This window comes from Lampetra planeri, chromosome 10 (assembly GCF_965212315.1).
Source record: "Lampetra planeri chromosome 10, kcLamPlan1.2.h2, whole genome shotgun sequence".
Lineage (NCBI taxonomy): Eukaryota > Metazoa > Chordata > Hyperoartia > Petromyzontiformes > Petromyzontidae > Lampetra > Lampetra planeri.
The window spans coordinates 1,088,017-1,101,065 of NC_136116.1; the positions used below are offsets into that span (position 1 = coordinate 1,088,017).

At 45.4% G+C, this 13,049-nt stretch overlaps 1 protein-coding gene across 1 annotated transcript in view; it reads right to left on the reverse strand.

The window, feature by feature from the left end:
• LOC144721123 (obscurin-like) overlaps nucleotides 1–13,049 on the reverse strand; it is a 119,323-nt gene that overhangs the window by 72,605 nt on the left and 33,669 nt on the right. The window contains exons 43-59 of the mRNA XM_078598518.1: nucleotides 12,409–12,675; nucleotides 11,743–12,009; nucleotides 11,302–11,568; nucleotides 10,585–10,817; nucleotides 9,727–9,916; nucleotides 7,671–7,742; nucleotides 7,146–7,412; nucleotides 6,723–6,995; nucleotides 6,173–6,439; nucleotides 5,767–6,033; nucleotides 4,896–5,162; nucleotides 4,525–4,791; nucleotides 4,102–4,374; nucleotides 2,237–2,503; nucleotides 1,831–2,097; nucleotides 1,408–1,674; nucleotides 59–325 (exon numbers count right to left, since the gene is read on the reverse strand). Coding sequence (XP_078454644.1) covers nucleotides 59–325; nucleotides 1,408–1,674; nucleotides 1,831–2,097; nucleotides 2,237–2,503; nucleotides 4,102–4,374; nucleotides 4,525–4,791; nucleotides 4,896–5,162; nucleotides 5,767–6,033; nucleotides 6,173–6,439; nucleotides 6,723–6,995; nucleotides 7,146–7,412; nucleotides 7,671–7,742; nucleotides 9,727–9,916; nucleotides 10,585–10,817; nucleotides 11,302–11,568; nucleotides 11,743–12,009; nucleotides 12,409–12,675 — 4,245 coding nt within the window. The remainder of the gene's footprint in view (nucleotides 1–58; nucleotides 326–1,407; nucleotides 1,675–1,830; nucleotides 2,098–2,236; nucleotides 2,504–4,101; nucleotides 4,375–4,524; nucleotides 4,792–4,895; nucleotides 5,163–5,766; nucleotides 6,034–6,172; nucleotides 6,440–6,722; nucleotides 6,996–7,145; nucleotides 7,413–7,670; nucleotides 7,743–9,726; nucleotides 9,917–10,584; nucleotides 10,818–11,301; nucleotides 11,569–11,742; nucleotides 12,010–12,408; nucleotides 12,676–13,049) is intronic.

Genomic DNA, 13,049 nt, shown 5'->3' on the forward strand with positions numbered 1-13,049 from the left:
ATATACTGAAAAAAACGTTTAAATTCTCGTGAATGTACTTTTAAAATGTACTAATCACCTGTGACATTGAGCCTGGCGGTGGTGACATCATGGCCAGTGTTACAGGAGTACTGCCCAGCGTCGTGCAGGCCCAAGTGATGCAGCACGAGTCTGGCCGCTCTTCCATCCTGACTCATCTCACACTTTGCCCCAGGGTAAAGCACCCCACCATGTTTCAGCCACGTTACTGGGGACCCTTCTTTGGACACCTCGCACACGAACACAGCGTCTCCGAGTTCCTCTTCTGTTAGATCCTGCAGGCCCTTGGTGAACATCACTGGTTTATCTGTGAAATAAGAAGGCAGTAGATTTTATCCCACCATTGTTTTACTGGAAGAATCTAGTTACTTAATTGCAAATATTTTTTGCATGTGTAGTGTCTTTAAAAATTACTCACACTGACACGTGGTAACACGTCACCTGCTTACACTTTATTATTCCTGGACTTAAAGCTTTCGTGACTGCAGGAATTCATATTCTTTGGGTCTTTCGGTAAAGTCACGTTTCTTGGTTCAAAGAAAATAACAAAAATAACTAAAAAACCCTGCGACATTTCGATTGCAACGCAAGCAGTCGTCATAATTTTTTGCGATCGAAACGTCATCATTTTATGACAACCGCTTGCGTTGCGATCGAAACATCGTACTTTTTTGTATGTTATATTTTTTGAACCTATCTACGTGACTTCACCGAAAGACCCAAATAATATTTATTACTCCTGTTCACGCGCCAGTTGTAGGCACTCCTATACCTATCTTTGCTGTCACATAGAGTTGACTTCTCTCCGCTCTCATCTTTTCTGCACCTCACCTATCCTGCACTCAGCAACTCTGCACTCAGCGACTCTGCACACAGCAACTCCTAGAACTCTGCATCTCCACCGTTGCCCTCACGTACATTGCCTCATACCCACTCAACCGTCTGTCCCGTGTGGGGGGTTCAGCCAACACCTGCCCGGCGACGGTGTGAGGGTTGAGGCTTCATTGACAGCTTGAGCGGCCGTGGGGAGATGTCTTCATTCTTGGTTCCCAGGCAACTCCATCCACTCATGCACACTACCGCTTATATCCCCCTGCTCATCCCGAGTCCTCACGCACTTCCCCTTAAGCCACCGCCTGCCCGGTGCCTGGTGTCCTTATTAATCCCTTATCATCACCCCCCATCTCCCATCACCCTGACGACAACCTCCGGCCTCAACCTTCCCACCTGTTCGACCTCGTTTGCAACTGCTTCTCCTATTAATTACTGTCAGTTTGTTGGTGCAAACCTCACGTTGTAACGATCACACTTGTTTGTCCTCAGTTGCACCCACTTAACTGCGCGCACCGCATATATCTATCCTTTACATATGTGTTTTGTGACAATAACCTTTTATTGCCAATATTCCAGAAGTTTGATCATTCTCCGTCTCGCAATCGAAACTCCCAGCATCCTCTGGTTGAACGTTGTGGATAACAAGAGTGGCCAGGTTACCCTCCAGTTTCATCTCATACTTGTCACTCGGGTGCAGGACTGAGGAGTCCTTTCTCCAGGTGACTCTCGCTGCCGGCTTTGAGAAGCGGCAGCGGATAGTCGCAGTTCCACTTTCTTCAACCTCCTGATCCTGAAGGGCCTCAGTGATCATCACTGGGGTTTCTGCAGCAAAAACAAACCATGAGTGTGTAATGGAAGTCTCATAATGTTCAAATTATTTCAAACCAATTTAGTAATTAATTACCAATCTCGTGCAAACTTGTTTTTACATACAGTATAGTAGACATTAATTATTAAAAACTCATTGGGATAACTAACCTTTCACTCTTAGCACTGCAGAAGTCTGATCATTCTCTGTCTTGCACTCATAGCTCCCAGCATCCTCCAGCTGTACATTGTGGATAACAAGAGTGGCCAGGTTACCCTCCAGCTTCATCTCATACTTGTCACTCGGGTGCAGGACTGAGGATTCCTTCCTCCAGGTGACCCTCGCTGCTGGTTTTGAGAAGCGACATCGGAGAGTTGCAATTCCACTCTCTTCAACCTCCTGGTCCCGAAGGGCCTCGGAGATCAGCACCGGGGCCTCTGTAGCAAAAAAAGAGCATCCAATATTGTATAAAGTAATATTTGACTCCGGGTTATTATTCTTGGTAGATAAACTCTTGTACAGAGGTTACCATGACTGTCGCTTGAGGAAAATCATGTGAAGATTATCACATCTCACCTTGAACACAGAGATTAGCAGACGTGGCTTCATCTCCTGCATCACAAGTGTACGCCCCAGCGTCTTCTCGCTGCAGCTTTGTGACAACGAGACTCGCGACCGCTCCGTCTCTGTGCATTACGTACTTCTGAGAAGGGCTCAGCTGCTTATCGCCCCTGTGCCATGTGACCGGAGCACTGGGCTGGGACACCTCACACACAAATTCTGCTTCTCCATCTTCCACACAATCTACATCCTCTAGTCGCTTCACAAACTTCACTGGTACCGCTGTGCACACCACAACAAAAGAAGATGGACTTTAGAGCACATTCAATAATGAATTATTACGAAGATCAACTTAACAAACCAGAAATTAAGATGTCATGAAATACAGAGAACCTTCTATGATATTAACATCAAAGATGGGTACTCTTAGGTTTTTTTCGGTAAAGTCACGTAGGCAAAAAATAGAAATAAATAATAAAATGAAAATACATAATAAATTATTTATGGAACTTAAATTATAAATCACGACGTTTTGGAGGCAACACAAGTCTCCATCATCAGGTGGGACCGTCACAGCTAAATTTACTGTATCAAGTGAGGAAAAATCCAAGAGACAAGCTCTTAAATACAAGTTAAGAGGGGGGGGGGGGGGGCTTATTTGAATGTGGTAGCCAGGGAATGGAATGGTGGGGGGCGGGGCTAAAAGAGAACAATTGGTGCACATCGACTCGGGGTTGTGGCCGGTGTTAGCTGATAATCAAAATAAAAGAAGAAAGCAGTACTGTTAAATGCTGGGGATGTCAACACTCTGTAAAGTAGAATAGTGCATGTCAAATAAGATGGTACAAATATGTGTAGTTAAATCTTTTTAACATGGTTAATAATATCTTTCCAATGATGACTCAGTTTGTACCCATCATCACAGTTGAAGTTGTCTGTGCTTGTATATCTGGATGGCTTCGTGTACAAACCTTTGATGGTAGCCAGAAGGTTTGCAGAGCACCTTGGTCTCAAAAAAGACAATATCATGATTTTTTTTACATACTGTTCTGAATCGTAAATAAAATCCGTGATCTAATCCCATCTGTAAAAGATGTCATTCCTGACTTGCAATACCCTGGAGTCTATAAATTGAGTTGCATCTGTGGTGATTATTACATTGGTGAAACGAAACGTAATGTCTCTGATCGTATTCGTGAGCACAAGTCAGATTTGAAACACGGCAAAGTTGAGTCTTCCGCCGTTGCCGATCATTGCTACAACGCTGTGGGCTCTCATGATATTGTCTTTTCCGAGACCTAAGTGCTCTGCAAACTTTCTGGTTACCATCAAAGGTTTGTACACGAAGCCATCTAGATATACAAACACAGACATAACTTCAACCGTGATGATGGGTACAAACTGAGTAATCATTGGAAAGATGTTATTAACCATGTAAAAAAAAAATAACTACACATATTTGTACCATCTTATTTGACAGATACTATTCTACTTTACCGAGTGTTGACATCCCCAGCATTTAACACCTCTTCTTTTACTTTGATCATCAGTTAACACCGGCCACAACCCCGAGTCGATGTGCACCATTGTTCTCTTTAAGCCCCCCCCCACCCCCCTTAACTTGTATTTAAGAGCTTGTCTCTTGGATTTTTCCTCACTTGATACAGTAAATTTAGCTGTGACTGTCCCACCTGATGACGGAGACTTGTGTTGCCTCCGAAACGTCGTGATTTATTATTTTATTTCGATTATTATTTCTATTATTTTTATTTTTTTACCTACGTGGCTTTACCAAAAAAAAACTAAGAGTATGAATCCTTGCAGTCACGAAAGCTTCAAATCTAGATTCAAAGATGGGCTTATCACAGCACGTCGCGTACCCTTAATGGACAAAGTTGCTGAGGACGTGTGTTTCCCTGCCTTGAAGGTAACACAGCCGCCGTCCTGCAGGGTGAGGTTGCTGAGGGTGAGGACGTGTGTTTTCCCTCCGTCCACACTGATTTCATTCAATTCGTTATGATACAGCCGGCTCTGATCCAGCCACCACTCCACCTCCTGCACATCAGCGTGGGAGATCTCGCAGGAAAACGTGGCTGAGTTGTTCTCAAACACCTCACAGTCCTCCAGGCCTCTCACAATGCGGATGTCTCGCTCTGGAAAGAAGGATACTTAAATCAGTCGTGGTTAAAACCAGTCGTGGTTGTAATGAACAGTATGATGAAATAATTATTTATATTCCACAGATGTTTGTTATTGAATTTAAATTGTAAAACTTTTAATGAAATATCCATTAAATAAATCACCTGTGACAATCAGCCTGGCAGTGGTGACATCGTGGCCAGTGTCACAGGAGTACTGCCCAGCGTCGTGCAGGCCCAAGTGATGCAGGACCAGTCTGGCCGCTCTTCCATCCTGACTCATCTCACACTTTGCCCCAGGGTAAAGCACCCCACCATGTTTCAGCCACGTGACTGGGGCCCCTTCTTTGGATACCTCGCACACAAACACAGCGTCTCCGAGTTCCTCTTCTGTCAGATCCGTCAGGCCCTTGGTGAACATCACTGGCTTCTCTGTGAAATAATAAAACGATCGAATTTATCCCAACATTGTTTCTCTGCGACAAAATTCAATGAGTAAATCACAAGTAATTTTGAATGTGTTATGAGACAAAAACCTGTTATTTTCAACATTGCAAAAGTCCGATCATTTTCTGTCTCGCACTCGTAGCTCCCAGCATCCTCCAGCTGTACGTTGTGGATGAGAAGGATGGCCATGTTTCCCTCCTGCTTCATCTCATACTTGTCACTCGGGTGCAGGACTGAGGAGTCCTTCCTCCAGGTGACCCTCGCTGCTGGCTTTGAGAAGCGACAGCGGAGAGTCGCAGTTCCACTCTCTTCAACCTCCTGGTCCTGAAGGACCTCAGAGATCAGCACTGGGGTCTCTGTAGCGAAAACAAATCAAGATTGTGTAACGTAAAGGAAGCACGGTTTGCTACGCACGGTGCGAAATACGTTCAACAAACATACATCAAGCTCATATCATAGCATAGCCCCCCCAGTCACCCCTGCCACCCACCCCACCCTGTGCGCACCGCACCCATGCACCCCCTACCCGCGCTTCCCCTCGGTGCACCCCCACCCCACGCCCGTTCGCCTCCACTCGTGCGCCTGCTCCCCTATGCGTGTGAGCCAGCACATGGCCTCCAGCCAATCCGAACGCACGCTGGCCGGCACGTTGGCAGCCGGGAAGTTAACCAGCCAGCAAATCTTTTTTCTATAATATAGTATGACTTAGCACTGCCCTCGCAACTGCATAACCAAGATGGAGAGTGGGTTGCGTTGGGGGGTGGGGGGGTGTTATGACGTCGCCACCACGCAAGAATGCGGCTCAGCGCTGTGGAATCCCGCGTCATGACGCAGGTGCGTGCGGTGATGTCACCACTGCGCACTTGCCTGCCCGCGCGTCGGACAGCAAAACTTTTGCTTGACTAATCATAATAAGATATGACAACAAATGCATTCTCAAAACTCAATGGCACATCTCACCTTTAACTCTAAGCATTCCAGAAGTCTGATCGTTCTCTGTCTCGCAGTTGTAGCTCCCAGCATCCTCCGGTTGAACGTTAAGGATAACAAGAGTGGCCAGGTTACCCTCCAGCTTCATCTCATACTTGTCACTCGGGTGCAGGACTGAGGAGTCCTTCCTCCAGGTGACCCTCGCTGCTGGCTTTGAGAAGCGGCAGCGGAGAGTCGCAGTTCCACTCTCTTCAACCTCCTGGTCCCGAAGGGCCTCGGAGATCAGCACCGGGGCCTCTATAGCAGAAAAAGAGCATCCAATATTGTATAAAGTAATATTTGACTCCGGGTTATTATTGTTAGTTGATAAACTCGTGTACAGAGGTAACCATGACTGTCGCTTGAGGAAAATCACGTGAAGATGATCACATCTCACCTTGAACACAGAGATTAGCAGACGTGGCTTCATCTCCTGCATCACAAGTGTACGCCCCAGCGTCTTCTCGCTGCAGCTTTGTGACAACGAGACTCGCGACCGCTCCGTCTCTGTGCATTACGTACTTCTGAGAAGGGCTCAGCTGCTTATCGCCCCTGTGCCATGTGACCGGAGCACTGGGCTGGGACACCTCACACACAAATTCTGCTTCTCCATCCTCCACACAATCTACATCTTCTAGTCGCTTCACAAACTTCACTGGTACCGCTGTGCACACCACAACAAGATGGAGTTGGATTTTAAAGCACGTTCAATATTAATTATCACGAAGATCAAATTCACAAACCAGACACAGAGTTGTGTTTTTTGTTTGCATTCCGACCGCAGGTATTGTGGTCAATGCAAACTTGACTCCTTGTAAAAAAAGGTGTCAGTTTTGTTGCCAGATAAAAGGGTAAAAAAAACAATTATCAGACATTGAGATGTCATGAAATACACAGAATCTTTTATATCAATATCAAAGATGGGCTTATGACAGTACGTAGCGTACCCTTAATGGACAAAGTTGCTGAGGACGTCTGTTTCCCTGCCTTGAAGGTAACACAGCCGCCGTCCTGCAGGGCGAGGTTGTTGAGGGTGAGGACGTGTGTTTTCCCTCCGTCCACACTGATTTCATTAAACTCGTTATGATACAGCCGGCTCTGATCCAGCCACCACTCCACCTGCTGCACATCAGCGTGGGAGATCTCGCAGGAGAACATGGCCGAGTTGTTCTCAAACACCTCACAGTCCTCCAGGCCTCTCACAATGCGAATGTCTCGCTCTGGAAAGAAGGATACTTAAATCAGTCGTGGTTGCACTGTAAAGTACGATGAAATAATTATTTATATTCCAGAGATGTTTGTCATTGATTTTAAAATGTAAAACTTTGGACTGAGTCTATATTTAATGAGATATGCATTAAATAAATCACCTGTGACATTGAGCCTGGCGGTGGTGACATCGTGGCCAGTGTCACAGGAGTACTGCCCAGCGTCGTGCAGGCCCAGGTGATGCAGGACCAGTCTGGCCGCTCTTCCATCCTGACTCATCTCACACTTTGCTCCAGGGTAAAGCACCCCACCATGTTTCAGCCACGTGACTGGGGCACCATCTTTGGACACCTCGCACACAAACATAGCGTCTCCGAGTTCCTCTTCTGTCAGATCCTGCAGGCCCTTGGTGAACACCACTGGCTTCTCTGTGGATACATTATAACAAATAATAAGAGGCGTTATCATGCGGTTTAATTGTGATGCAATTAGTTACTTACCGATTGTGGTTTTGGAAACCTGGTGGAATATTACATTGTGATACATCACTAGAGTTTACTTCTCTTGTCTCTCGTAATACACGGCGAAGCTGGCAATTGCAATCTATTAATTTCAGTAACTGGTTAAACAAGCGTTCATGAACATGCATACTGCCATGCATGCGCTCATGTGAACGGCGACCATACCCATGATGGCAGACAACACAGCCTCCTGTGGCAGCTGCTCCTCCTGGGTTGGCATGGCAACTTCATTTGGAGCTGATAATAACAAAAAGGTATAAGTTACAAATGTCCTATATTGTCCTGTGGTCTTTCCTTTCACAAACTACAAATTTGAATCAGTTGAAAACTCGTCACATAATAAAATTATATACACATGAATTAATCATAATCATCCATGACTTATTCGCAGCTGTATAGTTTCCCCACAAAGTTACCATCCTAACGATCCAGCGGTGCCATGATCTTTATTGCGCTCTATCTGATCTCATAAAATCCACCTGCAAAGTGGTCGACATCTTAGCTTCGGTCTGCTCTTTGGGTGCCATTCCACCGCCAGCCTCGTCCATCGTCCATCGTCCATCGTCCACAGTCCCTGCTAGCAATGTGTTCTGCCCAAGACCACTTGCTTTCATCAACTCTTGTCGTAGAGCGTCGAATTTTCATTTGTTCATCGATCTATGTCTTACTTTTTCTGTCAGTGTAATCCCCAGCATGCACCTCTCTATGCTTCTTTGAACACTTTTCAACGTTTGTTCTTTCGTTCGTGGCATGCATCCATGTCTCAAATCCACAAGTCGTATCAGGCAACATCCACTGATTGAAAACGTTGCTCTTGGGCACACTTTTCTTTGTTGCTTTTCATTACGACATAAAATGACTAAATTCACTCCAACCTGCTTTAGCTTGTCTCCTCCAGATTACCTCCCCCGTCTGTAGCGGTCTGAAGCAATAATTGCTATGGGTGTAGCAGATACTCTGTTGTGCTTCAGAGTTGTGTACTGACAACAACACATTTTATGCTGCTCTTCAGCAAACTAGTGGCGAATGCCTTTTTTGCTCATATTTCACTTCAGCCACAGTTTGCACAGTAATTTACGAAGTTCTTCAGTCATTTCCTGTTGTTTAGTACCGTTGGTTTTCACAACGTATGTTGAACTTCCTTTGCACCGTATATAGCCAACTGTGATAATCGTGGGTACGGGGAAAGGACGACACACTAAACACAAAAAGCAGTTCTACAGAAATCAGTTTTACATTTAGGTTTAAAAGTACATAGCTCCAGTGGCTTCCTAATATCGAAAGGAAGAGCGTTCCAGTCGGCCGTAGAAGCGCATCTGAAAACGTGGGATGCAGTGACCATCTTTGTTTGATGGTTAGCCAGATTACAACTCATTACAACTGCGATGTAATGATAACAGCAGCAAGCCCCAATATCTCTCCCCCTGTCGCCCAACTTTATTTCCCCCCTCTTCACCCGCTGACCTAATTTTCCAGAACAAAAAGGCCTAATTGCAAATTAAATACTTCTAAACCCAAACACGCTGGAAAGAGTAACATAAACAATGCGTGTGCATGCGTTTTCCTAACTTTTTAAATTATTAATTAGTTTTTGATCAGCTTGTATTTTTCACAGAATATGCAGGTCATGAGCTCTCGATTGACACCCAACTCAACGTAACCCAGGGACAGGGGGGCCATTGCAGAAAATATCTTCTCGTGAGCTGTGTTGTAATCCCTTCCTCATAGATAATTTTGGCTAAAAGCCTATTTTTATCCATGCGAATTATATTAATATGTAGATGAAATTAAATCCTCAACTAAAAACAGTAAAATCTATGAAAAACATTGTTTGCTACGACTCAAAAAAGTATAAAGTGAAATTTTTACTTTAAAAACGCAGAGTACGAAACTAAATATCCACTTCATTCACTTGCTGTGTATATCTCCTCAAAGACATGCGGTGTACAAGGAATACAATAAATGTTTCCTATGATTTAATAGTACCATGAATGTAAAAGTAAACGTAATACATTACATTAACTGGAAAAATACACATTAAGTTACAGACGTGCAATGCTCCCTCCAACACCTCTACGAGTGAGCAGGAGCTCACAGTCATACGTGAATTATTATCATTCTTACGTTCAAAACATAGGTCGTGTATAGAAATGTGTACCGAATAATGTTGCTTTACCTTTAACAATCAGTGATGCACATGTCCTATCATTCTCCGTCTCACACTCGTAGCTCCCAGCATCCTGTAGCTGCACGTTGTGGATAGCAAGAGTGGCCACGTTACCCTCCAGCTTCATCTCATACTTGTCACTCGGGTGCAGGACTGAGGAGTCCTTCCTCCAGGTGACCCTCGCTGCTGGCTTTGAGAAGCGGCAGCGGAGAGTCGCAGTGCCACTCTCGTCAACCTCCTGGTCCTGAAGGGCCTCAGAGATCAACACCGGAGCCTCTGTAAACAAGGTTGATGAAGAAAGGTCATGATTGCAAAACTGGACGCAACACCAGCGTAGAGTTTGTGTCTTTAAATGTTCGTGAGCTTAGATGGGGGAGAATTACCTTAAGATGATCAAGGCACCTAATAAGTGAAAATTATTATTTTTGTTATTAAGTTTCACCTTGAACGTGGAGTTTGGCAGAGGTGGCATCATCTCCTGCATCACAAGTGTACGCCCCCGCGTCTTCTGGTTGCAGCTTTGTGACAACGAGACTCACGACCGCTCCTTCTCTGTGTATCACGTACTTCTGAGAAGGGCTCAGCTGTTTATCGCCCCTGTGCCATGTGACCGGAGCGCTCGGCTCGGACACCTCACACACAAATTCTGCTTCTCCATCCTCCACACAATCTACATCCTCTAGTCGCTTCACATACTTCACTGGTACCGCTGTGCACACCACAACACAAAAAGATGGAGTTGGACTTTAAAGCACGTTCAATATACATATTTAGGAAGATCAACTTAACAAACCAGACATTAAGATGGCATGAAATACACAGATCCTTTCATATCAATATCAAAGATGGGCTCATCACAGCACGTCGCGTACCCTTAATGGACAAAGTTGCTGAGGACGTGTGTTTCCCTGCCTTGAAGGTAACACAGCCGCCGTCCTGCAGGGCGAGGTTGTTGAGGGTGAGGACGTGTGTTTTCCCTCCGTCCACACTGATTTCATTAAACTCGTTATGATACAGCCGGCTCTGATCCAGCAACCACTCCACCTCCTGCACATCAGCGTGGGAGATCTCGCAGGAGAACGTGGCCGAGTTGTTCTCAAACACCTCACAGTCCTCCAGGCCTCTCACAATGTGGATGTCTCGCTCTGGAAAGAAGGATATTTATATCAAAGTTAAGTGTTCACATAAACTGAAAAAAGAACCCTTTTTCATTCTCGTGAATGTACTTTTAAAATGTACTAATCACCTGTGACATTGAGCGTGGCGGTGGTGACATCATGGCCATTGTCACAGGAGTACTGCCCAGCGTCGTGCAGGCCCAAGTGATGCAGGACGAGTCTGGCTGCTCTTCCATCCTGACTCATCTCACACTTTGCTCCAGGGTAAAGCACCCCACCATTTTTCATCCACGTTACTGAAGCCCCTTCTTTGGACACCTCGCACACAAACGCAGCGTCTCCGAGTTCCTCTTCTGTTAGATCCTGCAGGCCCTTGGTGAACACCACTGGCTTCTCTGTGAATTACAAAGAGAGTAGTGTTCATCTCAACAATCATAAAAATCAATTGTATGGATACATGTCATGCTGTGACGTGTCACGATGTGTATACGTGTCATGATGTGACACGAACCTTGTACTGTCATTATTGCTGAGGTCTGATCATTCTCCGTCTCACAAACGTAGCTCCCAGTGTCGTCCAGCTGTACATTGTGGATAACAAGAGTGGCCAGGTCTCCCTCCAGCTTCATCTCATACTTGTCACTCGGGTGCAGGACTGAGGAGTCCTTCCTCCAGGTGACTCTCGCTGCTGGCTTTGAGAAGCGGCAGCGGAGAGTCGCAGTGCCACTCTCTTCAACCTCCTGGTCCCGAAGGGTCTCGGAGATCAGCACCGGGGCCTCTGTAGCAAATAGAAGCCAACGCCATTCTTAAACGTAGCTTTCATGAACAAAGTCATCCAGTTCTTATAAACCTTGAGAAGGTAGCATCAAATGATTTCATAATATAATTATTTTAAGTGGTATTCTGATTTGTAAGGCATAGAAAACTGTTGTTATATGCACCGGTAGCTTACCTGTGACCAAAATAGTAGCTACTGTTCTATCATCTCCAGTGTCACATTCGTAATCTCCAGCATCCTCCAATTCAATGTCATAGATTACGAGTCTAACTATGTCCCCGTTCTGGACCATGTTGTACTTTGCGCTCGGATGAAGCAGCTTGGACCCTTTTTGCCAAGCAACCGGCACGTCTGGTTTGGAGAGTCGGCAACTGAGGGTAGCCGTCCCAAACTCCTCAACCTCCTGGTCCCGGAGGGCCTCACGGATCAGCACCGGGGCTTCTGCGAGTGAGACATTATAGGGGCCAGATTACTCAATGCAAAACTATTAGTCGATCAATCGCTTTGCTGAGATTACTGTGACCTTCGGTTGGGGGGAGAACCAACACATCTCACAAAGCTTTGGCAAAAAAGGACGACAACAAATCCGTGTGGAACTTTCAAAGCAAGTGTGGCTCATAGAATATGTGGAAATATGACCTCTAAAATGATCGCAGGATCCATGCCAGACAGTGAAGTGAAGTTTTAGCCATAAAAAAAACCCCGCAATTGAGCACGAAAAGAGATGTGCACTTTCTGATCTTTTTTAAATCTGATTGGACTGAGTTATGTAAATTCGTGAAATAATAATTGCGTCAATGTATGAAACGTTGACACGATGCGATTGGCGAAGAAGAGTACCTTGTACGAGCAGCATTGCCGAAGTCCTGTCGTTGCCTGTTTCGCAGGTGTACTCGCCGGTGTCGTCCAGCTGCACCTTGTGGATGATGAGCGTGGCCACGTCGTGTTCCTGCTTCATCTCGTGGTCGGCACTGGGGTGCAGGACAGTGGAACCTTTCTTCCAGGTGACTTTCACTGGAGGTTTTGAGAAGCGGCAGCTGAGAGTGGCCGTTTCAAACTCTTCAACCTCTTGGTTCTCAAGAGCCTCAGAGATCAGCACTGGGGCCTCTGTGGGTGGATTTTTGTTTCGAACACATTAATACCATACTCTTTGGGTCTTTCGGTAAAGTCACGTGACTTTACCGAAAGACCCAATCGTGACTTTACCGAAAGACCCAAAGAGTATGAATTCCTGCAGTCACGAAAGCTTGAAGTCAACATTAATGCCAGTTATTAAAACAGGAAAACTAAACTAAAAGTAGCAATTATTTTTATTTCACCAGGTGAGGCTCAATGAGCGATATATATATATTTTTTTGAGAAGCGACCTGGCCACAAATAATAGCTCAACGAAGTTGCTTTTCACGTGGTAATTTACAGAAGCCAAATATTATAAATACATGTTGATTCTAAATGTGGAGGGAAAGACCAGAGGACCCGGA